Raw genomic sequence first — 26,791 nt, forward strand, 5'->3', positions numbered from 1 at the left:
ACCAGAAATCAAAGGCCAGAGAAGGCCCGAAGGAAGGGATGTAGATGTCTCTCTACAAAGGCCACACTTTGGTAATTAAAACCTATTTTATCAGACCTGTTGTGTCACTGGTTTTTCTCTAACACTATTGACTATCTGTTGAGTGGAGGGTGATCACTAATTTAACTTTAAATAAATGAGCTGTGGTCATTTAGATTCCTGTACCTGTCACACAAAATTAAGCAAAAGACATCAAATAAATTATGTCACTTCATATCACTTACATCAAGTCTTGAAACATCTGCCAAACTTAAGGTATGTTTTTTCAACAGGCGACATTGAGAAGCTTCTCGTTTCCAACGCGTGTAAGTACAAGTGCCATAAAAACCAAACATTATATCATCTCCTTTCTGCCATTCTCAATAATTTGATTCAAAAATGTCTCCTCTCCTTTCACAATAAAACCAAGATGAAAAACCTCCATCTCTCCATACTTCAGTCTATTCTTGAGGTATTCTTAAGCTTTCTGCTAAAGAATAATATAGCACAAGAACTGAACTTCAACTTTAAATATTTAATAGTATTTAAACACAACTGAATCTATGCAGTCCAAGAAGAGCATCTCAGGGGTCCAGGCCCACCCTGGAAACTCAGTGTCCCTTAAGTTGAATTCTAGCGATACACTTACTCTTCAACCATAAGTTGAACTAGGTCATACAATTTGGTAAACACCTGTCTCTCACTGACAAGTTATAGCAGTGCAAACTCAGTATAGTCATTCGTTCATGGTAGTTTCATCTTTCTGCAGCATTTGTGGTACCCAGCATGACTGAGGACGACACCGAACAGGTGAGCCTATGCAGGTCAGACTTTGGGAAGTACCCAAACCAGATAGTTTTAAAGCATGAGTCTACTTGGAAATGACAAAACAAATGGGAAAATGTTGAAGATCTTGTGTGCCCACAGTCAACTGTTCTAGACCGTGGTGAGATTGCTGATCCACTTCTGTAACTGATTGTCTCCTGTTTTGCTTCTGCAATCTTTGACAGATATTTTTGCACATTTATAAGTGCAGCTACATTTCTCTGGTAGTGTACCATGTTTGTCTGGTTATAATTGTGCATAGCTTTTTTTCCTTGGAAAAAAAGCAAACTTGAGCAGAATGACCCCATGTCAAAGTTGGTTGCTCGTCCAGTCAATATGATGTGCCACTCAGCTAGAGCACTACTGACATGACGGTAAAGGGGACCTGTTATGTTCACTTCCAGCTCCATGTTTTTATTCTTGGACTCTACTTAAGCAGCTTTGCTTGACTCATGCTTAATCCATATCACAATCTGATTGCAAAGCTCCCTGACAGGACAGGATTTTGAAAAATTGATTTAAAAAAATCCATATTTTTCTTATGCTCTGCCTTGGGACACTTTTTTTACTATCTGAAATAAGCAGTTTTCTCTCTGGTTCCCCTTCTGATTGGCTGCTCAGATCTGATCAGTGGGTAGGGCTTCTTTGCTCACACTCACAGGTATGTGCCTGAGATCAAACTAAGCCAACAGTAGCAAAAATGCAACTGAGTGTTCAGAGCAGTCTGACTTCAAAGCATTCATTCACAGGGATTGCTTGAATGAAAAATGACCTCACTATTAAACTCTGTATAACAGGAGCGTCCATCATTAAAATAGCATATAGGACCAAAAGTAAAGAAAAAACACAAAGGCTCCTCTTTAATAGTTTCAAAAATACAGCAGCTTGGTAGATAATATCCTCCTGAAAACACATTCAAGTTACTTTGTTTCCTCTTCACTTCAGTACTGTGCACCTTCCTCCTCTTTGTAGGCAAAATAGACTGTGACAGGTCCGACACTCGTCTGTACTGTTTCTGATGCTCCCACCACCATCCAGCAGCCAATGCCATAGGCCAAACAAGGGATACCTGCAGTTTAAAGGGACACTGAATATATGGACTCTGTTGTATTGGAAATAAAATACAAGAATGCAACAATGACAGCAACGTGGAAGAAATACTGACCCAGATTAATAACTTTTAACATGGTGAAAAATCTGTCTTCAAAATCCAGATTCTGAGGAGGCGCTTTAGTGCAGTGATATTTAATAAAGGGGAAACATCCCGTTCTCAGAATGTGGTAGTTGGATCCCTGAACTCTCCAATTAAAGTTTGACATTCCAAACTGGTCATTGTGGACGGAGCTGTAGCGGACACAGTATGAAGTCCACGGAGGAAGCCTGCGCTGCTGCAGGTGGCAGGTTAACACCTCCGAAGCAGCTGGCCGCGGACCTGTCCTGCCTAACGTGCTAGGAAATAGGGCGATCTTCAGAAAGAGGCTGTGGGTCTTCTTCAAAAACTCCTTCATGGTTTTAAAGATTCGTATTTTAGCATTCGAACTGCAGAAGGACACACCTATAACTAGCCACACTTGGAATATACCAACGTTCTAAGAGTGAAAATACCAAGTTGTAACACATCAAAGCAGCAGCTGACATGAGATATGCTAAAGCTAGCAAACAAACTCCCGTACGATTTGCGAGCTTAAATCCTCAGACCATGTCTGAGATGTTCCAACACTGACCTATACACCTGACGTGTCTCTGTAGAAATGCTGAATTCGCACACATGTATCTAAACCACCTGTGAGAAGAAGAGCAGCTTTCCTCTGGTTGGTTTTCTGTTTCTGTTGTGCTTCTTGCGTCTGACCTCGTACCGCGGCTTAACTCATCCGGCTGGAAACGCGTCTCTCCGAACCCGTTCCTCTTTAACAGAATTAACTTCAGTCTGGTATTTATTTATATCATGTACTCGCCGGTTAATTCAATATAGGACTTATATCCTTTATAAGAATTTATAGACTGCCACGTGTTCAACAACCCTGTAAAACGACTAAACGTAAAGTTTTTTTGTTCTTTATACTTCTACCGTTATTTACCACAAAAAAATAAGCATGAAAACGACAAATGTATGTTCTAGCTACCAAAAGACCTCTTCAAAATTAACCACCACTGACCCCAGTGCCAATAGGCTAATAAGTGTTTTTGTTGGTTCCATGACCACACCACCTACTCCTTTAAAATCCACTTAAAACCCCCACCTCAACTGCTGAAGCATTTCCACGGTTCAGTGGACTGCTGTAGATCAGGACCATGGACAGCAGTCTATAAACTACGTGGTAATTAAACACCGCAAATAAGCCATAATATATACATATATACATATGCTTTAATACATGCTCTCATCATTTTTGTTTCTTTTATTATTTACTCATATTTTGAAACTGTTTTTAAAAACCTCTTTAAGAATAGGCATTTCAATTTATCTTTTGCTATAAATTTTGTCGTATTTTTGTTACATGTAATAAAATACAACCCCCCCCCCTCCAAAAAAAAAAAAAAAAAAAAAAATTAAACATGTTTTCTTTTTTAATTTGCGTTTAAGTTCATGTTATTTGAATATATCTTTGCCTGTCTTCCTTTTAGCATTTCAGTCGTTTGTGCAGCACTTACCTGCAGGAAAGGGGCCATATAATAAAGCTTGATTGATTCATTGATTGACCGTAATTTGTCAGGGTGATTGGTAATGCCTTAACAACTTCACAAACCAACCGAAATCCCATCTGCATGATTTATAAATGATTTGCTAAATAATTTAGGTCCAATTCTGTGTGAAGTGCAAATAGATAATAATTAAGTGATGTGAAAATAAATTACAGATGTATTTGTCCCAGATGTTTTCAGTGTCTTAAAATATTATTTCTGAAGTCAAATATATGTGAAAATAATGCACACATTCTAATGTAATTCTAGTCTCTGGATTTAAAGGTGTAACAGAGCCACTGGGGTGCTCAATCCTCCATAAGAATTAGTCCTGTGAAGTTTTTCCATTATCATATGTTGTCTTTTTTGCAATACAACTGTCTATTTGAACAGAGGGGGGTAAAGCATGACTATGAGTGCTTTTTCCTGGAAATCTAAAATTTTATGTGCTTTAAAAAATGTACATCAAGTAAGGCTCTTGGATAAAATTAACATATATAAATCCTTGATACAAATTACAAAATAAAAATTAAGTAAGATTTAAATGTTTTTTTGCAATCTCAAATCCATGAATACATGCATCGTCTCTACTTAGAAAGCTTAGAAAGTCAACATTCACAGTCCAGTGAGGACCAGACTGAAACACTGTCATGTCACCATATGAGGCGAGTTGTTTGAAATTGTCAGCTTCCAGATGAGGACTCTAATCTAATTTAATAAAAATCAACCACAGTAGTGCATGGCCCAATTTGTACAGAAGAAAGGTATTCTGGGAGATCGTAGTGTGTATTGTGACACCAAATGCAAATAGACTTCTGTAACAGAATATATATATATATATATATATATATATATATACATATATATCTGTACCAGAAGCATTTGACTTGGCAAAAGAAGCATACATTGCTATATACCAGTGGTTCTTAACCTTGCTGGAGGTACCGAACCCCACCAGTTTCATATGCGCAGTCACTGAACCCCTCTTTAGTGAAAAATAAAATATGATTTTTTTCAAATTCAAGACATAGATATGTTTTTTACTGGTGCACAAAATGAGCCGTGCATGTCACGGCGGAGGCTCTGCCGAACCGCTGAGACCAACTCACCAAACCCCTAGGGTTCGATCAAACCCAGGTTAAGAACCACTGCTATATACACACCTTTGACTTCTTTTTATGTACACACTTTTTGATTTACACATGCAAATTCCTTCTGCATAGATTTCTGGCGGTGTAATCTTTGTTTATAATAAAGTATATTCAGACTTTTAAAACTTTTTACAAAGCCAGTGATTTTACAGATTTGTGACATATTTAGGCTTTTTTTCAGGAATTTATTTGGAGAGTCCTTCAGTCATCTTCAGAGTAGACATATTTAGTTATATTTAGTGATTTTGGAAAAGCAAGTCAGCAACACTGATAATGGAACTATCTAAGATGCAAGTTTAGCCTCCCCTTGAAGCTTGTTCTGAGTCATCTGCAGTATATCTTCTATTTCCTTAATCACCTCCTTCAAGTAAAGCAGACAGAAAAGGAAGCAAACTTAGAGTATTATCCATTATTATTCCATAAAATCATCAACGTTAACTTGAAAATATATTCTTATTAGGATATTTATGAGTAGTGATCATGCTTTCAGCTTCACTGATACACAAGTTTCATGACAAATAGATGAGGAGAGATCATTAACTCATTAACATGGTACCATGAAATTGGTTTCTCCTTGGCTTTTAGGGACTGATATTTCCTGATGAATGACTGACAGATGCCGAGCAAAGGTCGCGAGAGCTCTCTGGAGATCCTCTGAGACTGTTCTATTAACGACACCACAAACAAACGAGTTTACTAATGATCCCCAAGTCGCCAGCTAAGAAACAATCACCTTGTTCATCTGATAGTGGTGGTTAAATGAAACTTTCAGCAGACAACATCTTCGCTCTTTAGGGGGATGAGCACAGCTTGATTTAACTGTTACAGCACTGTGGAAACGAAAGGATTTGTGTGATAAATATGTTAAATAACCCTCTGCTTAACAACTTTTAGAGTTTGTAGCATTACCAAAGCTAGAGGTGGCATCTTAATCCTCTGAAAGAATTGATTTTACTCTTAGTCATGTGAAGTCTTTCACCTAATCGCCTATTGTCTTCTTTGGAAAGTGATTGCCTTTTTGAACAGAGGAGAGTAAAGCTCCATCTCCCGGGGATGAGCCTTAAATTTTATATACATATATGCAGCAAAAAACAAAAAAAAATCTTATTCTCTTCCACATTGTGTTTGTCTATATTTCTGACTTAAAATAATAACAGATCAGCTTATGTTTGTCTATAAAGAAAGAAAGTTCATAACTCATGTTTTCTTGTATGGATCTGGTGTAGTAAGACATACTTACATCATTCCAATACTGCTTCGCTTACTGCTGTCAAAAAAAGCGAAAACCGTGCCTTGCTTTGTCTGAAACGCAAGCAACAAAAAACAGAGAAAAATAAAGCTTCATCGTTGTATAGCGAAGAGTACTAACTAAGAGTGCATTTCAACCCTGCTTTAAATCTAAGCTCTTTAAATTCACACCTTTTCTGTATGTTGCCCTCCCTCCATATGCTGTTGTACTCATTAAAACCTGAAAACAGACTCTGATGTGTAAAATCTGTGCAGTTTCCCTTTATATCAACCATATAACAGGAACAGTGGAAATGATGATAAAAAAACGTGCAGATCAATTCTGAATTGTTACCTTTTTGTTAAATCTTATGCCATGGGCCTTGCACATCATAAGGAACACCTTATTGTATAACATGGAAAGGTCAGAGTGAAATAAGTGGTTCCCAATAACTGCACAACGATTTCCAACTGGAGCCTGGACAAAAAAAAAATAGGCAGAGAGAAAGAAAGAAAAAAGAAAACAGCAGAAGATGTGAGTGATGACTGTTTGTCAATTAATTCATTGAATCCAATAATTTAAAGTTTGATTATATTTGGCAGCTAAGTATGGTGGTGGTGTGTGAAATAGATAGAGCAGAAATGGCTAAACCCCAGACATGTCCTTAGGGTCACTGCTGAGTTTGTGTGTGTGATTAGTGAACGTGATGAGTACGGGGCACATGTGGTAAACTGTTGGGCCTTTCTTAATTAACTGCAGGGAGGAACAATTAATGCTTAGAAGACATGCCAAACACAAGATGAGCTTAATTGTACGACACCAATCAAAGAAACTACAGGTTGGGGACTGCAGATTTTTTTCATTCAATCTAAGATCAAAGCATTAGTGAATCCACAAAAGGAATACTCACTGCACACAACATTCTGTATCACCGTAATAGAGGGATTCTGTTTGCATATGTGTCATAAGTAACACCAGAGAGGTTGATTACTTAAAAGTGGCAGGGCTTAGGAGGATAAAAATGTTCCTGCTTCTCAGCCACCTTTGGGAGACTTAAAGAGTAGGCCTAAGCCCCCGCGAGCTCAGGAGATAGCCCATAACTTGCTGTGAAGGGTGTGTGTTTGCAGTTGTCAGATGCAGGGCCCTCACACAACAATAAAAGCGTCCAACTGGGATTTAATTGTGTTTGTAATATGCAGGGCCTTAATGACGGCCAGCGCCGAAGCCATTAACCACTGCAGTGGCTCAACTGCTGTACTGAAGCACCAGGCCACCAACTAAATGAATGTTTGATAAAATAATACAAGTCGCAGATCAACAAGCGTAAACTCAGGCATACTGCTAATAAAAGAACTCTATTGTTTAAGGCCTGGCACCAGGTTGATGAGGTGTTCAAGCATGCATACACATGCATAATGAAAATGGTATGAATTATTAATGTGTTGATTATTTAGGCTCATCTATCAAAATGATAATGAATTCAGCACCTAAACACCAATTGAGCCTGGTGCATAATTACAGTATTTAGTTGTATTTAACAATAATGAAGAGCAAAACGTTGATCTATCTTTGTGATTACTGAAAGGCTACGAATAGCCTCCATAGTCTCAGGCTGCTTTTTTGTTGCAGAAACAACGTGACGGCATCATTTGAGTTAAGAAGAAAAAGAAAAAAGTGTGAATTTAAATTATAGCATCTAAACTCAATACACTGATAGGTGAGTAAAGACATAATTTAAACTGCAAATATAAGCAAATATAAGACGGTACTTTGGGCACGATCTGGTGTTCACAGCATTTCTCTCTGATTGGCATTGGCACTTCTAAACAGCCTGTGCGGCAATTCAGCGTTCCTCCAGTCATCATCAGAAGCATCTGGGTCATGGCCAGCTGGTTACTGTATGTGATGTCCAGATCAACAGCCCACACCTGCAAACAACACGTCGCGAACTCTGTGTCACGGAGAGAAGACCAGACTCTATAGACTTAATAATTTCAATTTAATCACAAAAAAAATGGAACATCAAAGTATTTCACCCCCCGGACCTTACAAAGCGAAGAGTTAGCACCTCTTAATCCTTACAGTGTTACTCATGTTAAGAGGCAAACATAAGGAAAACACAGGCAATGTGTGTGTTTGACTGATTTAGGTAATTCAGTTCTGACATGTGCACAAAGTAGATCCTTCCCTCTGTATTTGAATTCAGGCAGCCCTGGGCATGTTTGGCTCAGGTCTGATGAGAAGTAAAGTTCAGTTATGTATGGTAAATGACATCATTATAAGTATATTAAGGGGTCAGGTATGGTCGTAGCCCTCCGCTTAAACAGGGCTAATTTTCCCAATAATAACCTAATAGCTCTGCCCTTTCTTCAAAAGTGACAAATAAATCACCAGTGAAGGAGTTGTTAATAACTAAGTGGCAGTTGGCTGCCTCCTTTAGCCGTTCCTATTTGTCAAAGTAAACGCTCCTGCCACCAAATGCAAATTGCTGCCTGTCTGAACCCGCAGTCTCGGTAACCCGAGTACTTTATCTCCACCAGCACATGGACATCTGACCATACGCAGTAATTATCTTAAATGCTTCACTTTGTTTTATATGAAATTTGAATATATTGTAAAGCATCTTGCACAGTCTGCTTCTATAACAATTGTTTTTGGGACCGATTAGTGCAACAGCGTGTAAAAAACTATTTCGGAGAAATACCTGAAAATGTGAGATGTTGTGTTTGGAAAACTTGAAGAGATTGGCACAAGCGGGAAAACTGGAAAATGTGTGACATGTTTATCTGAAAAATGTATTTTTAAAACGTCATAGTGACAAAAATAGCTTTTTCCTGATTTGACATAATCTGATTTATAGGGCAGAAGTTGCGCAGTTTTGGTTAGTAACATTTTCTTCCCAATAAGAAAAAGCCCAAACTTATGATTTATAAACTGCAGAAACAAGTATGAAAATTTCACGAGGTACATAAAAACGTCAAAAAGAAAAAGTACAGTATGTGGATACAAAGTTAAAAAAAATTCAAGGTGGGTAACACTTTAGCAGAACTGAGTGACCTTTTCTGTAGGTGGTACTTTAGCTACCTCTGGGCAGATTCACATCTCTATATATCAGGTTGATACCTGGGCCTGAGTGATGGACACACTTCACCAAGCCATTCACTCAACTCACTAAAACTCATACACCCCTGTCCCATTGTTGCTCTTAACAAAGCTGTGGGAAATGTAAGCCTGGATTGTACCTGTTTTCTATTGCCTTGCATTTTCATTAAAAGCCCCGATGCTGCAGCTGGGGCCCCACCGTTCCACAATGTGAGGAAAGACTGCAAGGGCAAACATATGTGACCCACTTCTTCCCATCAAATAAAGTAGGCAGCTTTTAGCAACAGGTTTGAATCTAAATTGATGTTTAAACCCAGACAGGTTTGCCCATGTGGCTCTCTTCCATCTAAGCTTTGTGTGTGTGGGGAGATGGTTAAGAATCTGTCATTAATGTTCCTGCCTCTATTGAAGCACACGCTGTTTTATAGTCTATTCTTAATTATGCTGTCAGTGAGTCCCTTTCAATTTCAGGTCAACATTGAAGATGAAAATTAATTTTAAGCCTGTCATTATTTCATTCTAAACAGGTAAAGGAAAAAGGGCCTGATTCTGTCCCGAATACATTTAAGAAATTTCAGCTTTTAGTGTCACCATTTTGTCACTGAAATGACAGTTTAATTTGACTAAATAAAATCACAGGATGTAAGAAAGTACTGCAAGTTGGTTTTTTACCCTACAATAAATACAGCATGGTAGAGTCCACAGTCTGTGCAAAGACTACTGACAAAAACATTCCTGGCTGGATTTCTAAATCTTCAAACAAAGAAAAAATGTTGATAATCTAAAACAAAATCTGACATTTGAGGTTATAGGATGCAAATTGCAACACTGCTTTGCTTACATTGTACATTACATCTAATCCAGAAGATACTACCCTCTAGTGGCAAGTGTGCTCTTTCTCCAACTCCGGCATGTCTATTATGAATATAAACAAAAGAAGGAAAGTCGGAAAAGTGCAGGGACGATATTTTTTGAACTGTTCTGAATAAAAATCCATCATAAATAACTAGAGGACAAATTGTATTCTGCTACTGGTGTTCTTTCATGTTTTTTTAATGAAAGAAGGGGAAAGAAGATAGTGTCCTTCTTTCTTCTTTGTGCTTTTGTAAAACCTGTAAAATTCCACAGTATTCTATAGACTACATTACATACAAAGCATTTCATCATACAGCTCCAAATCAATAGGCAGTCAGTCGAGCCACATGTTAGGAGCAGAGGTTAAAGCATCATAAACCAGTCCATTTCAAATATCATAAATCAAAGTGCTTTCAACAAAACTTAATCCTGACAAATGAAATAAGACTTCCATGCTGCCTGGCTATAATAGTGAGATACATTTCAGCCGACTGCTGCAGGTAGGGGTTAAACACTGACAGGGTATCCCCCCCCCCCGAAGCTGCCAAATCACTTTGGAATGACCTATTGTCTGAAAGATAGGTGCCTCTGAATTTCTCAGTATTGTAAGGTTAAAGGGCAAACCTTAAATGGTGGAATCAGTGTATCGACACAATAAGACTTGACAGTTTATTAGATGGCCTTGTGACACATTTGCTCCCTGTGCCCACAGTTTGCCTTATCTTTTTTTTAGATCCCAGGGGACTAATATGGGAGGCACCTAACTGCTCCTATGGATCCAGCCTAAAAATTGATCTTTTCCACCAATATGTTGAAATAAAAGCATTTGCAGAATGTGTTGTAACACCTTAGATCATATCTATTATGATAGATAAGCTAAGATCTTCTCTGTTTGTGTCTCACCTTCTTCTCCATGGTGTTATGGTCCAGAAAGGTAACGAGATCCACAGAGACATAACCTACGATACGCCGCTGCAGGCAGGCCCGGCCTACACGGGTGCAGATGGAGTGCAAAGTTTCTGGGTGTACAGAGCTCTGAGGAACAATGGAGCCTATAGATTCAAGTTTACAACCACCATGGAGTTGGTCTCCACAAGACAACATGGTCACTTCACCGCCTGGCTCCAGCAGCAGATCTACTGTCAGACAGGTGACACTGTTTGAAGGGGGGTAGGCCTCCACCACACCTCCTGGGAACATAGCAGAGCAGATAAATGGCTCTAGTACCCTCAACAAAACACAGCCTAACACTAATACAGGACCTGAACTCTCCTAGCAGCTGTTTAGCAATCACAGAAAGTTACATGAAAATTATTGAATTTCGCATTTCACAAAGGCAACACCTGTGAAGCAGGAACGACATAGGAAATCCATATTACATGCTGCTATATTTGCAAATGAAAAGCATTCAGTGCCTGACAATAGATATCTAACCTTGCCTGAGGAAGGTCTTCAGGAAGCAGGCCCAGTTGGGATAGCAGGAGGTTTTAGCAGGCTGGGCATAATGGGTCAGCCATTCTGGGATCTCATCTAAATATCTGAGCAGCACAGTCTCCTACAGAAAGAAAGTGCATACATTAAGCATCTACTGAATATTATGCAAATTTTAGGGGTTTTTGTATCAATTCAATGCAAAATAATAAGTTTCAGTTACTTCATTATTATTATTAACGCTTTGTATGTGTTGACCATATTATTGGAAGCACATTGTGTTATCCGGATGACTCCAGTGACTGCTTGTTGTCCCCCAGACCTTGGGTGGCTGCTTCAATTTCTGTGTAAGTGTCTGATGGATATTGCGGGAGGGTCCATCTGTGAGTGACAGCCTATTATCAGAAGGCCTCAGGAGTCTAATGGCTTTAACTCACAGCCTCCAAGCAGCTGCCCTCAATAACAACTCTCTCCGCTGGGCAGTTGATGAATACGTAAGCTAACCCCATCTATCTGGGGATCAATCAGGGCTTGACTGAGATCGATATCACTCTTGTTTCTGTAACTAGGAAATGCCATAATGGTTACACCACTTAATTATGCTGTTAATTTCTAACTTTTGTTTTAGGTTTCCCTGAAACAGTTTGACAACAACAAGTACAACTCTCTTCTTATGAGGCTATGATGGCTATATTTAAACTAACAATGCCCTGACTAAACCCTCTGTAGCCATTTATATAATACGCAGTATGACAACAACAACAATGCTGTACATGTGGCGCCAACAGAGAAGAATTTAATTTTTTTTTTCATACACAATAAAATATGAAAAATCTTTTTAAGAGATGACTAAATTATAAGTAGAAATAATATCTTTCTTCTGTCCTCATACTATCAAGATCATTACTTTGTTTTGAGTGCACGCTGTTGGGCTTCACTGGAGACAGGACCAGAGATTATACTGTTGATATTCCAGTCATGTAACAGCCATCATCATATTCAAGTACTGTAAGAGGCGAGGTCAAATGCTACACAGTGATTCCCCCTATACAAACCATAAAGCACACAATGGTGCGGCAAAAAGTGTAAGGGAACGGTTGTCATTCTCAACGGAAGAGCAAACTCACCCCAGGACTTTGCCTATGCAGTTCACAGAAACAGCAGGACAGTACGAAAAGAAAGAGAGGTATTTTGCAATAAATTATTTGGACTTAAACTGCGTATAGTACCCCGTGATAGGATTCAGCCTTTGCTTGGTGTCCACATAAAGCCAAGCAATCTGGTCATAAATAAAATAGATGTTGCCCTGGCTCTTTGATTGCCATTTCATCTCTCCACTACATAGCACAACAACTGAGATACTACAGTGAACAGGTCTCGGGAACAGGAAGGTATAATCAGGTTACTCATATATTTCGCATGAATATTTGCTTTACTTCAACCTCATCCTTGAATTTTTTGTACAAACTGAGGCAAAATTTCTTTGCATAAACATTGCAAATAAATACTTATGATCGTCTCTGCAATGAAAAAAACAAAACAAAACTACACACACACGTATATGTATATATATATATATATATATAGACTAAAGGAAAGATTTTAAATTCCTAAATTCAGGTTAATTATATTAAGGCAAAACATTACATATTTAAACTCCTCCATGCAAGCACAGACTGCACAATATTTAGACATAGAACATCTGTATTAAATGTCCCTCTACCTCTTCAGTGGTAGTGATTATCAAATGACCCATTTCGCTGACAAACTTAACCTAAATAAGGTGTTGCTCAAGATCTGTTTGTACACAGCATGACAAAAAGAAATACTCCATCTGTTGACGCTATTAGGTGTAATTTTTACCCTCTTGTGCCTAATGATCCATATGCAAGCTGTGTGAGCGCTTAAGTGTGTGTATGGCCCCCTTCGGGCATTGCAAGGCTGCAGATCTACATGTCTTTAACCTCTCTCTGTGTAAATGCTAAAAGAGGCCTGGGGGCTTTCTGCAGGCTGAAACATTGTGCTGGAAGCTGTGGGCCTCACAATATTTAGAGAAACACACGTTTTCTAAGACCTGTGCAAAAGCTCCTATAGTAAGGATGGACCCCCCCCCCCCCCCCCCCCCCCCCCCCACCACCACCACCACCCATCCATTCTCCTTTTTGTATCCTTTTAGGCTGTCCTTTTGCATAGCCAGAAGGGTTCTAAATGTTAATATTCTTTTGAACGGGCACATGGTATTATCTGACTCAAGCTTTCTCATATGGAGCCCGTCAGAGCAAGCAATAATTAAGAAAAAAGGGCCAGTCACACTCATTTATCCCCCATCTACTTTTATAGTGAATATAATGGGACTTTAACTAAACTATGACACATATGATAATATACACTTTAATAATCCCTTTGATATTTATTGGTAAACAATTATTGGTGAAAGCTGATAAATTATGGATTAGTATTATAATGCTTAATTTGATCATTTATATTTGATTAATAATTTATTAAAACTACTGTTTTCGTAAAGCTTGCAAAATATTCTGGAGTGTATTCACTAGCTGTCATTACGAGTGCAGTTAGATCTATTGTTTTTCAGCAAAGTGCTCTATTAATGAGCGTCATTTCTCAAAATGTATGAAGAAGGTTAAACATTCATGATAGTTTTTGCTGTGAGAAGAAGATAACGATTAGATACATTAATATAACATATTAAAATGCTCGGATCTACTCAACAATACTGTTTTATGATCTTTCAGCACAAAGAGCCAGATTGCACTCTTCTGTATAAAGTATTTCAACAGAAGGTCAGTATGATTCACATCCAAGTGGCTAACAGATTTTAGGAGAAAACAATATCGTAAGAAAAACATCATGCAATGAAGAGCACAGGATGTGGGCTTTGCTTTGATTAAAAGAGCAAGGTGTAGAATAAAGGCCAGTTAAAGTGTTGTGTCCATATGGCCCAGAAGCCCCGAGGCTGTCGGCCTACACTGGGGGCCTCGGCACTCTTCCCTCTCCATGGGACCCCAGCTGGTGAAAGAAACCCCATTTACTTCCCTGTGCTGCTTCAGCCACCATTATGGACCTTGGCTGTGGCTCAGCCACTCTCTGCCATAATTAACAGCACCAAAGCCACAACAATTACAGCCCCGCACCACACATACACTCTGAATTAAAGAATGAGCTAATAGGAACAAAAACAGAGGGAGCCACAAGAACCTTGAGATGACTGCTATTCTTCCGAATGGAATAAAAAGTAAAATTGTTGTGCTCCAAGCCCACAATCATTAGCCTGTAATTAGTTTACACAGTGCTCCCAGTTAAATGGCAAAATACGGTAATTAACACATGACAGAAAATCAAAGGCTACTTTGTAAGCATTTGAGAAATAAGAGCCAGGGGCTCAGGCGCTGTGTACAGATTGCATTTGTTGTAAATGAATGGTTTACCATTGATTAAATACATTTTATTTGTTCTAAATAGATCCAAGATGAAACCAGGATTTATATTTTCAGGAAAAACAAATTAATTCTTGCAACATCGTATTTGCAATTTAGACTTTACTTTACAGAGAGCTCAGATCCATCTAATGAGTGTAACAGATGTAAAAAGCTCAGTATAGCAAACATTAGCTACTATTAATGTAATTTGTATTTAAACTATTCAGTTCTGTTCTATACAAAGTTACTGATACAGTAACAATTCACAGCAGCCATCACAAAGAACTTTACATGCTAAGGTAACAATTCCCTCTGAACACTAAGGCGAAAACCTCACTCAAGCTGCAGAGTAAAAGTATCAAAACACACATTACTTTGGGAAAGTCTTGAATCTCCCCCCATTTCTTTTAATTTAGTTTTAAAGGATGTATTTTCTCCTAATTTCCTAAGTGATCTTGAGCAATATTTCTCTAGACTTTTTGAAGTTTTTCTTTGGTTGCTTCTTCCCTTATTTTCAGTCCAGTCCTTGCAACTGGCCATCTTCAGAAGAATATTTTTTTCTTTCTTTTTTTTGTTGAGCCACATAACAAGCAACTCAGCAAAGAACCAATTGTAAATTGTATCTTTAGGAACTTTGTTACTAGCTGCTGTCACATAAACACAATTTGTTTCCAATTCTTTAACTGAATCTACAAAAAAATGACATAAAATTAAAAAAACTATCTGCAGCACATGGACAGCAGATGAAAGTAATGTCCTTAAGAAATATGAGAAAATCCGATAAAGACCTGAGCCAGGGACTGAGAGATACATTTGACACTTTAGTTGATCTATTTGCTGTTTACTGAAGTCCCATCAGAAATGATCCCAGTGGAAAGGTTGCTGCCAAGAAGCCATTCTTAAGAAAGGGAAACAGGCAAATACCAAATTACACAAGTACTAGACTGAAAATCAGTGGCAACAGGTCTTAAAAAGCAGTGAACCAAATTTGAAGATTTTGGTTTAAATCGTTGTTAGTATGGACGGAGGAGGTCAGGATCCACCATCTGTAAATGCTGATTTGCAGCATCCAAAGAAGAGCTTCAAGAAGCCTATTGCAACAAAGTCTGCCTAAAGGTGGTGATACCAAATGTTGACTTTCAATGTTGTTAGAATGGTACAAACTCTGTTTATGCCCTATATACTGTATTTATTTGTATGTATGTAGACATTTCAATAAGTCACTGCACTTGTTTTCTTAGCAAAATATAAAAATGAGGGGTGACTCAAAAGTTTTGCACAGTACTATACGGATAGGCAACAGTATGTTAAATACACTATGTGTACTGTGATTTGTTACTGTTGGATGAGTTAAAGCACTCTAGGTTATGTGTGTGTTTCAGGAAATATCTATATGTATAAAATATGCATAAAATTAAAAAATGTCATCTATTGATTTACTGTTCTGAGGCTCCTGGGATGAGGTTTAAAATACTGTACTAAGGGAATCAGCATTGCCACTGACCCCAAGGTGAAAAATGACATCTCTTTGACCCTAATGTGACATACACTTTTGTTCCTTCAGTGACAGAAGTGAATCTAACCCTTTTTTGGGACTCTCTCTTCTGAACACCTGGGCACAGTCTGGACTTTAATATCCAGTGGCTACTGTAGTGTTATCTGTTAACTATTTAGTTGTTACCATGTTAACTTAAAGTGGGAGATTCCTTTTGGGTGCTGTAATAATAATCGCAATAAACTTTATTTGTATTGTGTTTTTGCAAAACCACTGCTTTGGAGAGAGCCATAAAAACAGGATATAATAGTAAAAAAAAACCACCAATTTGGTGAGATGTAATAAGGAAAACTAATCAAAAAAGAAAAACAGAAACTCCAAATTCAAACTCATTTAATAAAACATTGCATAAAATTGATTGTAAAATTATGGTCAAAAATTTTAAGTCACAGGAAGATTGACATAATGCTCTGAGTCACATCTTTACCTGAATGCATTTTGGGTTCCACAGCTCCGGACCATAACGATGATACTCCTGCAGAGCCCACTTATAGCAACTAAGATGGCATGTATCACAATAAGCTGTACCGCGGCCGCCATCCTCTGAGTCAATCTTGAAGAGCCAGCGCTGCACATCAATGTTTTGAGTCATAAGCTCTGCCAGTGTTTCATGAAGCTTGACCAAGATTGAAAAATGTGAAGTGCAAACTAAATTAACACAAACATTAGGAGGGAAAATGTATTATGTTTTCATCTGTTACTGAGCAGTGGTGAAGGACTTTGTGTAATGCAGTATTTGGTGTCTGACCTGGTTTAGCGAGTAGATGTCTCCTTGACCAGGTGGCACATCGATCTCTGCCCCCACAAAAATTCTCCTCCCTCCAGATTTGGTGCTGTAGTGTTGAGCAATAGCAGGTTCTGGACCCAGGATTGGCAGCCCTAACTCATCAGCTACCGCCAGGTCATCCACGTGGGCAATTCCACCCACAATATAGGCATGCTTCCCCTGGATCAGGTTTCTGATGTGCTTCAGGGTTTGTGGACTGTACTTCAGAAGTGTAGACAGGCACATGTTATGGGTCTGGAAGAGAAGAGGGGAGGACGATTATTCCTGAAGCGGAGCGTTTTCACTGTCTCTTCCAAGGGTTGTTTCTTGACCTGATTTATCACTGTGTACACACAACAGATCTATTATTGAAATAGCCAGCAGGGTTTTGACCTCTCCTGTATTCTAGCAGGTTGAATTGATAAAAGCTGCCTGTGGGAGGCCTCCCCTATCCTTCACATCTTTAATGTGTGCTCCCAATGAGCTCCTTGGGAATACAACTAATTACTTCACATCTGTATTTATTTGATCCACATGGAATTATCCCTTCTGTCACTGGCAGAATGCGCTGCCAGCCATGGGTAGCAGTGATTCATCTCAGCAACACGTCTGGCACAGTTTAACAACAAAACAGCAGGAAAATCAATAAAAAGAATGAAGAAGACCATGTCATGTTGCACATTCAATCTAGCGCAAAACGATGGAATAAGATGGATAGAATGACTGGATGTGCAAAGATAAATATAGCAACAGCTTCACTTTTATAGCAGTGAGATACTCAGAACTATTAAAAATACAGCCTTTAAATGTAATGATGAGTTAATTAAACCACCCACTATGGAATTTAATCATCTGCTGAACAACATCTGAAAACACCCTCAGTTAAATTCAGTGAAACTTGCAAAATATGTAGAGTTTTGGTTTGACAAGTAGAAAGAAAGATGAAAAAATGTTAGACAGAGTGTAGCGCTATAACAACAACCTCCTTTGGTACCCTCTAGAGGATAATTTATAAACTACAAACGCTTGTGGCATCTATAAATATATAGTAAGCAGATTTCTGTGCTCAAAAGGCACATTGTTATCATGTTAATACTTAAAAGTTGCAAATAAATTAGTGAATACTGTCATCCTTACTGGGAAATAATCTACAGCCTCAGGTGTGAGGATGATGTAGCGTCTCACGGAGGATGAGGCTCGAGCGGTCGTGGTATCACCCCCATCTGTGGCTCCATCACACTTCAGGAGGCTGGTGTAATAGTCCAAGATGTCGTTTCCCAGATGCTGGGGACATATGTAGATCACCTCCACATTTTCATCTACAATTACACAAAGAGTGTTTTACAAATGGCATGTTTACAGATATGAACAATAAAAAAACGTAAGCTGTGCAGCTTACCTCTAATATCACACAACCTGCTCATTTGGATGTTCTGTAGGATGTCAAAGCCTCTCAAGTTCAGTCGTTTCCTCTGAGAGTATCCTGTCAGAAAAATGTTATATGTTATCTAACAGTTTAAAAATCTGTAGCTCTGTACAACTACTGATAATGCGCGTGTTACTAGACTTGGGGGTGAGGGACTTAAGTCTAATCACACTGTAGTGCAATCCGATGATTAATTTAGCTTAATAACTAGCAGGTGCTGTGCCTGTCGCGTGCTGGGAGTCCTGCTGCACCATGTCCAGCCACCACTGAACTACATTCAGTGATACCGCCAGGATTTTAGCCCATGTATGTCTGGATTTCTGCCTGAGAGAGAATCCTCAACTGAATCAAGGTAATTAAATGATTGGATTCATGCTAATTAACAACAATGGGGTTCAACTTTCTAATTATCCTTGCTCACACAGCACTCTCTGTAGTCACCCCAAGTGCAAATAAAGCATTCCATCTGCTAGTAATTAGGCTTAATAATTTTAGACAATCGCTCAATGATTTACAATGCACATGCCTGATTACAGTCTAAATGTGGATGCTGTGGTGAAATTAGAACAAGAACCGATCCTAGATTGCACTCTGTGTTTAGCGTAAAAAACACAGCAGCGATTCCTCTTTTGTGTCTTTTTTTTCTGCCTTTTTTTTGCGCAGCAATAAAATAAGACCTTTGTGCCGCTTGTAAATATTCACCATAATGGCTTTTCATTTGCTTAATCTACAAATTAAATGGCGATTGAGACTAAATTGTTCAGTTCCCTGGCATGGGGACTGTCATCATCCTGTGAGTGCTTTCCTGCAGAGAGTCATTTGAACGAGACAGAGTGCCTGCACCAGGGCCACAGACTGGGGCAGCAGAGTGGTGAGACCGGGGGTGACTGCTGCTAGATCAGATGTGCTTGTGTGTGTGTGTGCAGCAGGCAAAGAAAGCTACCTAATGAAGGGATGTGGATAATGGTCCTCTTGAAGGACTGGATGCGTTTCCAGTTGGCTGCCAGATGCTGGGGACGGAAAAAAGGAGCGATCAGAGATGGGATCGCCAGAGCGTATGCACACACACATACACACACAAATCATCATATCACTGCATAGCTAAAACACATCAAGCCAATCTCTCTCTGGGCTCACAGAAGCAAACCAAGCATAAAATACCACCGTAATTAAATTAAGCGTTTACTTTAGGAACATCTTCTCACAATTAATTCAATCAGCAAGGTACATGATGCTACTGCCAGGGGAAGATTAGCAGGCTTAATTACCAGGGTATGAATGCTTTAAGAGTGAGAACATACATTTAGTGCATGTATACACACACAGTAATGGTAAAACTAAATGAAGTTGTAGGCACTAATTAATATTATGTCAGCGCTCTAGAAGATGTTCAGCCAGATGACACAGAGACATGACATCTACAAGAAAAGGGAAAAGGATTACAGAATATTACGTATGTAGAGCAATTGAACTGTCACAGCAGTCTTTTAAATAGAAACACTGTTTTATTTCCCATGTCTAAGATTACAAGTTAACGTAGTTAAGTATACGTCGTACATTCTGCCATGATAAGGAGATGTTAAAATATTTGGAGATACTGAGCATAAACTTTGGGAAGCCTGGAAGTCTACAATGAAGAAAATCAGTCTTTTCAGCCTAACAAATCAAAAACCGAACTTGTTTTTAACTGCAGTTCTGGTGTAGATTATATGTACCGTCACCCTTTTGCATCTCTTAAATTATGCCAGTGCGATTAGAACATGTTTTCCCTTTACTGTTTATTTACACGTTAAAATTCACAGTAACATATTATTTTTGAATGAAGAAAAAATCCCTTTCCAGTATGTGGGCAATATATAAAACACATTCTCTGAACAATATTTGATTTTCTTCACCTAAATCTGCCTTGTAGCTTACTGAAAAAAAATATATTTTATTTCATACTAGTGGAATAAGATTTATTAGTTGTTCATTAGATCAGGATTGATACTTAATAGCACAAATCATGCTCACTTGCTAAAAAGTGTGGCATTTTTAAAAGCAGAAAGATATGTTTTTTACTATTTCTTAAATTAAACTAAGGTTGTAAAAAACTGGGAAACAGGTAAAAGTGCTACAGACACTGTAGAGCGCTGTCCTATCTTATAAGAATATCAATCCTCTCTGGGATAAAGAGAAGTAGCCTTGTGCTTGATCGACAAAGAACACAAATGATGATGTGGCACTGAGAAAATACATAATCAATTTTTTTCATTAAATCAGATGTTGAGTATCAGAAGAGAGAGAGGGGAAACCTTTCCCTTTTAGAGATCAAATAACTAACAAATGCCAAAACACGTATTTAATTTTTATAGCATTTCATCATATGTGTAGTAATTATTACTTGAACTGTAACAGACAATCAGCTGATTGTCCCTATGCTTTGTAGCCTTCAGTCCCACTGTTTCTGCTTCTGTCTTCTTTTACAGTGTGGCTATACTTATATTTATTGTCTTCATCCCGTCCACTTTTCCATTGTCTTTTTGTTTTCTCCTTAAACTTTACTAAAATGTGTATATCTGGGTTTGTTTTTTTAAATCTCACACTGTAAGTACTAGAGAAATGCATTTTTTACCACTGTAAACAATTGTCTATAACACTGCATCTTGGCATAGCATTGCATGGCTTCTGTCCTAATTTCAAAAATTGTCTTGGTGTTCTAGAAATGACCATGTGCCTTAAACCAAATTGGACCTTGTAAAAGACAGAATACTAAACAGAATCACAATGTGCAACCTTATTTTAATGAAAAGGAATCCATTTACAGCCAAAGGACAAATATCAATGGATTCATTGGATTTGGAGAAATTGAGAGAAAAGTCAAGAAAACAGGTACCAGAGCATTATTAGGTAAAAGAGAGATGGAAGCGAGAAAGCAGCATCACCTGTGCTCTGCTGCGACTGTTTTCCAGCTGACTAAAACGCCGAGCCTGCAGGGCCTTCCTGACATGGCACAGCTGAGCGTGCATCAACCATGAGATGGCAATGGTGCCCACCGCCCACTTGCGGCGACAGTGGCACAAGTAGGCTGTCCGGGCTAAGTAGCGCCTCCAGGAGGACTGGATGTGGATGGCAGCGGCCTCGATGCCTCCCTCTCCCTTGTAGCGCTGACCTGGGTGCGAGATGAGTTCTAAAACCTCCTCCCAGTTTTCTAGCACTGAGAGGACAGGCATTGCTGAAGGAGCCTTACTCCAACCACTATCCCAAACATGGCTCAGCTCCACCAGGCGCTCTCCACTCACTTTGGCTAAAGGCACAGCAAACTCCCTGAGCAGTTTTTGCAGGGCCTCTAGAACATCAACCACACTGCTCCAGCACAAGACAAAACACTGCTTGAAATGACAGAAGTCTGCAGCCATTGGGTTGACCTGTCCACTTCTGATTGTAAAAAGGTACCTGGGGATATCTACAGGCAGGCTCTAAAGAGGAAACAAGTGAGAGACACCCAGCTTAGTTACTAATAACAGTGTTACAATTCATGAAAATGTTGGTTTTTAGCACCTACTATTTTTGAATTAGTGTACCTGAGGACTTCTAGGAACCATGCTCTTGGAAGTTGTGGTGAAAGCTGGTGTCTCAGTGGGTGTGCAGTCTTTGTCTGCTCTTAAATAAGTGGATTCAGCTTTTGTTTTACGTACTGGCTGTTCATGGCACCTGGACTTTGAATCTATCAGGGCAAAATTCACAGAAAGACCCAGATATATTTTAAAAGTGATCAGAAGTCAAATCAAGCATCAGCTATCTCTTCAAGAACAGAGTCATTGAGATATTTAACCTAAAACCATGAAAGAAAAACTAAAACAGCTAGAAGGATGAGACAAAAAACATAATAGCTTTGGCAAAGCTGATGGACTTTTATCCAGATTCTTAAAAGTTTGGTATTCTAAAAAGTAGAACTTTTAGCAAAGATAAATGACATTTTCCATAAAAGACATTTTTTAATATTCCCTAAATAAATTCAAGGTTAATGTAAAAAGCAGACAGAAACAGGAAAAACTGCTACAGACTCTGTAGAGTGCTGTCCCATCTTGGAAAAATATCAATCTTCTCTGGGATAAAGAGAAGCAGCCTTGTACTCGATCGACACAGAACACAAATTTGGATGTGGCACTGAGAAAATACATCACCAAATTAAAAGCAGATAATGACATTGCGCTTGTCCTCGTTCATCCTCTCCCAGGATTAAAAAAAATATATAACAGTATCTAAACTTAATACTACTAGCGTAATATAACAATTTATATGATTTGGAGTTTGACATTATAAAGTATTGTGGAATTACTGACTTGATCAAAGTTCCCACAAACATTAAGCAAACACAGAATGTCAACGGATGTTTGTCTGGAGTATAACAGATGAGGTGATGGTGTAGGGGTGGTGAAATGCTGCTAACCTGTCCCAAAGTCTTCTTTGGGGACTACCAGGATGTGATGGCCCTTTGATTCAGCTGCTTGAAGATTCACCACAGAGCCAGAGATTATCCTGTCACCTTTTGCCTGAACAGAAGATTTTCGCAACATCAGTGACTGTACATCAGATGTAAACACAACCAACAAAATGCTGCCTGACATTACCTGATACTGTCCACATTAAAACCCATCTGTCCCATTAGACATGAAAACATTTTCTAGGGGAATAAGTATAAACAAGCGGTTCAGGATAGCATGCTTTATCAGAAACAACAAGTTTGCTGCATTCATTAAGAATTTAGAAAAGTGCCACTGGCAATAGGACCTTCACTGTAACTCACTATCAATCATAGCTATTCAAATCTGCTAACCTTAGACATTTTAATTCATAACACTGGATCACAATAAAAATAAAACAAGATTTACTGGCCTAATTTCAGTATGAATTTGTTGTGACTACATTTAAACATTTCACAACTCATAAAACAGAAAGTTTGTGCTCCTCCAGATTTGTCACCTAATGTCCTTTCTTTCGTTCTTCTCAGACCACTGAGCTCTTTGACAGACCACAGGTAGCAGCCAGGTGCAGTGAGATTCTCCCCTCAAAGGCACACATCTGTTTCAGATGAGGTTGGGAAAAAGGTGGCACCCTTTGTAAAATTGCTAAAATGCAAACGCTCATTGCCTGGCATGGGTATGGAGAGAAGAAGAGCTGGCCTGAGTTGCAGGAGATGGTAGCAGGCAGAGAGCCAGTGGTTAGCAGTTGGGGAAGCTACGGCTGTCTTATTGGCATGCTGGACCAGGTATCCACTTCTGTCTTGAGACAGCTGTAAACCAGTAGCCCATAGCACAGCAATCAGGCGCCTGTTTCTTTAGAAGAATGCTGATGTGCTGCAATCTGCTGCTTTCCGCTTTCTGCAGCCAGCAATTCCATCTCTCCTATATCAGAGTGACAGTCTTGGCCTATGTTTCTCGTGTCAGGTAGAGATTCCCAAAAACATATCAGAAAAGTGTGTAAAATAGATCTAAAACTAATGCCGACCTTTGCAAAGATTAATTTGTTTGCTGTGACAAGTGCTGGATGTCATCCCTAAGCCAAGTGACCTTTACGTCACAGACTGTCTGAACATGAGACTTGAGGCATCTATTAATACAGAACACTACCATCACTCTTCACTCCAGCACACACTGTCTATTGGAAGGATTAGAGAGTAAGTATCAGGGAAAAGAACAATGATATCTAATTCACCACAGGTGCAGCAGAAACTTTTCTCACTGTACAAAGCAAAGGAAATAATTATTATTTCATGATTAAACTCTGACAAAACTATGATTATAGCCGAGACTTCATGCAGTGAATGGTGTCCTTTCCAGCGGTAAGACTGAAATGCCCCATGAAAACATTTAAAATATAATTAGAAAACATGGAGCCTGATGTCTGCAACAAATGAAAAGTCTAAATTCTCTTTTGTGGTTCCGTTTTACAAAGCCACTGCAAATTATCTGTCAGCTACTTTGTGTAGAGTATTCAATCCGACAAAATGTAGCACATAATTTTTGGAGAAAAAAACAACTATCGACATCATAAACAGATTCAAAGGCTCCAGAGAAAAGCTGACTAAAGTGGCAAGTTCACAGGGTTTATTTTAGACCCACCTGTGGTAAATAATACATCACAATAAGAATAACTGGATTAAGAGTTGTCTAAGGAGCTTGGATTAAGAGTTGTTTGTTATAACATTATGTATATGATCAGTAAATGTAATACCATGTTTATACTTCATTTGAAAGAAACTATGGCTTTCTGTAAGGTGTAGTTTCTACAGAAATCATGCATGATAGCAAACTACAACTACAGGTTATTCTACATTTATGGAATATTACTTACCTCATTTGCTCTCTTCCTGTGAGTATCAGTAAGCGATTTCCCAGATTTCTGATGCCTAATGGATCTTTTGTTTGGCAAACACATGTTCAATGCTAACTTGTCCTGAAACAGAGAAAGGAAAAAAATCAGAAATTGTAACAGAAGATGCACTCTCATTAGTCTATTCATTAGGTATACCTCATCAGTACCAGGTTGAACCCCCTTTTGAATCATAGCTCCCTTAATTCATCAAGGCACAAGTTTCATCAAGGGGCTGCAAACATTCCTCAGAGACTTTGGTACATATTGACATGACAGTATCACGCCACTAATACAGATCTGTTGCATCCAAGAGGTGCTCTGTTTAAGATCATGTGACTGTTGAGACCATTCGAGTACAGTGAACTCATTGTCATGTTCAAGAAACCACTTTGAGGTGAACGATCTTTGTGACATGGTGCATAATCCTGCTGGAAGCAGCCATCTGAAGATGGTTACACTGTAACCGTATAGCGATGGATCAACTCAAAGGAGTCTGGCTATTCTCCTCTGATCCAGAGAACTGTCGCTCACTGTATATTTTCTCTCTTTCAGACAATCCTCTGCATACCTTATAGAGATGGTTGTGCAGGAAAATCCCAGTAAACTAGCAATTTGTGAAATACCGCCTGGCACCAACAATGCTACGTCCAGAGTTACTAAAATCATCTTGCCCATTCTGACGCTCAGTTTGAATTTCAGCAGCTGATTTTGTACATTCCTAAATGCACCAAGTTGCTGCCATGTGATTGGCCTATTGATATTTGCATTACATGCTGTTAATGCAAACAGGTGTACCTAATAATTTTTCCAATGAGTGTGTAAATAGTTAGGATTTTTGCTAAACAAAAAAGGTATCAATCCTTTCCCACTTTTACCTTGCCTATCGTATTGCATGTGTTTAGCTTGTACACACCCTCATTAATTGAAAATGGTCATTTATTATCCTTTTTTAAAGTTTCTGAATGCGCATAATAATATACCTGTTCCCCTGCTGGAGCTCCTGGAAGGTTTTCTCTCTGTTTCTTCACATCTGAGATTTTCTCCAGACAAGGAGTCCTGTGTAAAGACTTTCTTTCAGACTCACAATCCCAATTAACCAGAATTCATAACAATTCTAAGCATATTTAATCAAATTTGCAAAAAGGTAATGGTTGAGCAAAATATTCCCACTAAAAATACTACTTACCATTTAGAAATAGTCTTTTTTTGTAAATCGCCAATGGGTGGAAGAACCAGCTGCTGCTTATTCACTGTTTTCAAACAATCCTCTGCATGTTTCTACAGACAGTCAAGAACTTATTAACTGTCGGTTCTTACGTGTACTATGTTTCACTTAAGTCTCTTTATTTAATATAAATGCTACTGTGCGTGAAGATTTCTCACCCTGATGTTCAGGGCCTGAGTGTTCAGTGTTGTCCTCCCCTCACTGACAGTCACTTTCTGAAGACTAGGTTTGAGTTGTCTTAAATCGTCTTCAACCTGCAATACAGTCGTAAAATGTAAATACTCCAGAAAATGACCTAAAAACAGCATACACGAGTTTGATGATTTAGCTAAAGGCACGATAAGTCAAGGAAACTTTACCCGAACCGAAACAGCTCCCGACTTGTCTTCCTTTTTAACCACGTCGGACATTTTTTTCATCATTATTTATGGGTTTGTAACTGAAATATATATAGCACAATGGCGAACTGTACTAGGTACCCCAATGACTTTTCTACAGTCATTGAGTTACCCACTGTTAGCGAAACAATTAGCTTGTCACCAGTGAAAGTTTCTGATTCGGTACACGTAACCTTGACGACGAGACACCGTGCAGCTCATTTCTTCCTGGAGTTTGACAGTCAGGCATATAAGGGTCACGTCTAAGTAAATAATTGTTTATCCCAATGCTCCTATCCCATTGCCACATAACCATGGCCTTTACTTTAATCACCTTCTAAAACATATCACCTGAT

At 38.7% G+C, this 26,791-nt stretch overlaps 2 protein-coding genes across 2 annotated transcripts; both read right to left on the minus strand.

Moving 5' to 3' along the window:
• Positions 1-1,677: 1,677 nt before the first annotated feature.
• On the minus strand, positions 1,678-2,704 carry lg7h15orf61 (linkage group 7 C15orf61 homolog). The gene is made up of 2 exons (XM_063481098.1): positions 2,009-2,704; positions 1,678-1,912 (listed from the first exon to the last, which is right to left on the minus strand). Exons 1-2 carry the CDS (start codon positions 2,349-2,351, stop codon positions 1,785-1,787), a joined length of 471 nt encoding a protein of 156 aa, XP_063337168.1. The 5' UTR covers positions 2,352-2,704; the 3' UTR covers positions 1,678-1,784.
• Positions 2,705-4,959: 2,255 nt separating this feature from the next.
• Positions 4,960-26,469, minus strand: iqch (IQ motif containing H). The gene is made up of 20 exons (XM_063480382.1): positions 26,418-26,469; positions 26,217-26,312; positions 26,020-26,111; positions 25,814-25,889; positions 24,813-24,914; positions 22,909-23,011; positions 22,040-22,182; positions 21,401-21,934; positions 19,420-19,486; positions 18,450-18,533; positions 18,188-18,369; positions 17,033-17,305; positions 16,712-16,900; positions 11,296-11,416; positions 10,765-11,051; positions 7,674-7,832; positions 6,259-6,381; positions 5,917-5,978; positions 5,233-5,341; positions 4,960-5,037 (listed from the first exon to the last, which is right to left on the minus strand). The coding sequence occupies exons 1-20, from the start codon at positions 26,466-26,468 to the stop codon at positions 4,960-4,962; spliced, it is 2,931 nt and encodes a 976-aa protein (XP_063336452.1). The 5' UTR covers position 26,469.
• Between the last annotated feature and the right edge of the window lie 322 nt (positions 26,470-26,791).

Source organism: Pelmatolapia mariae, linkage group LG7 (genome assembly GCF_036321145.2).
Source record: "Pelmatolapia mariae isolate MD_Pm_ZW linkage group LG7, Pm_UMD_F_2, whole genome shotgun sequence".
Classification (NCBI taxonomy): Eukaryota; Metazoa; Chordata; class Actinopteri; order Cichliformes; family Cichlidae; genus Pelmatolapia; species Pelmatolapia mariae.

What these genes read in the sequence shown, in the direction of transcription:
- lg7h15orf61 (XM_063481098.1), bottom strand. Translation starts at nt 2,351, where the DNA reads ATGAAGGAGTTTTTGAAGAAGACCCACAGCCTCTTTCTGAAGATCGCC. An exon ending in GTTAAAAGTTATTAATCTGG is followed by an intron (nt 1,913 to 2,008) that starts GTCAGTATTTCT and finishes TTTAAACTGCAG; the next exon opens with GTATCCCTTGTTTGGCCTAT.
- iqch (XM_063480382.1), bottom strand. Translation starts at nt 26,468, where the DNA reads ATGTCCGACGTGGTTAAAAAGGAAGACAAGTCGGGAGCTGTTTCGGTT. An exon ending in CTCAGGCCCTGAACATCAGG is followed by an intron (nt 26,112 to 26,216) that starts GTGAGAAATCTT and finishes GACTGTCTGTAG; the next exon opens with AAACATGCAGAGGATTGTTT. An exon ending in ACAGGAAGAGAGCAAATGAG is followed by an intron (nt 23,012 to 24,812) that starts GTAAGTAATATT and finishes TCTTCTGTTCAG; the next exon opens with GCAAAAGGTGACAGGATAAT.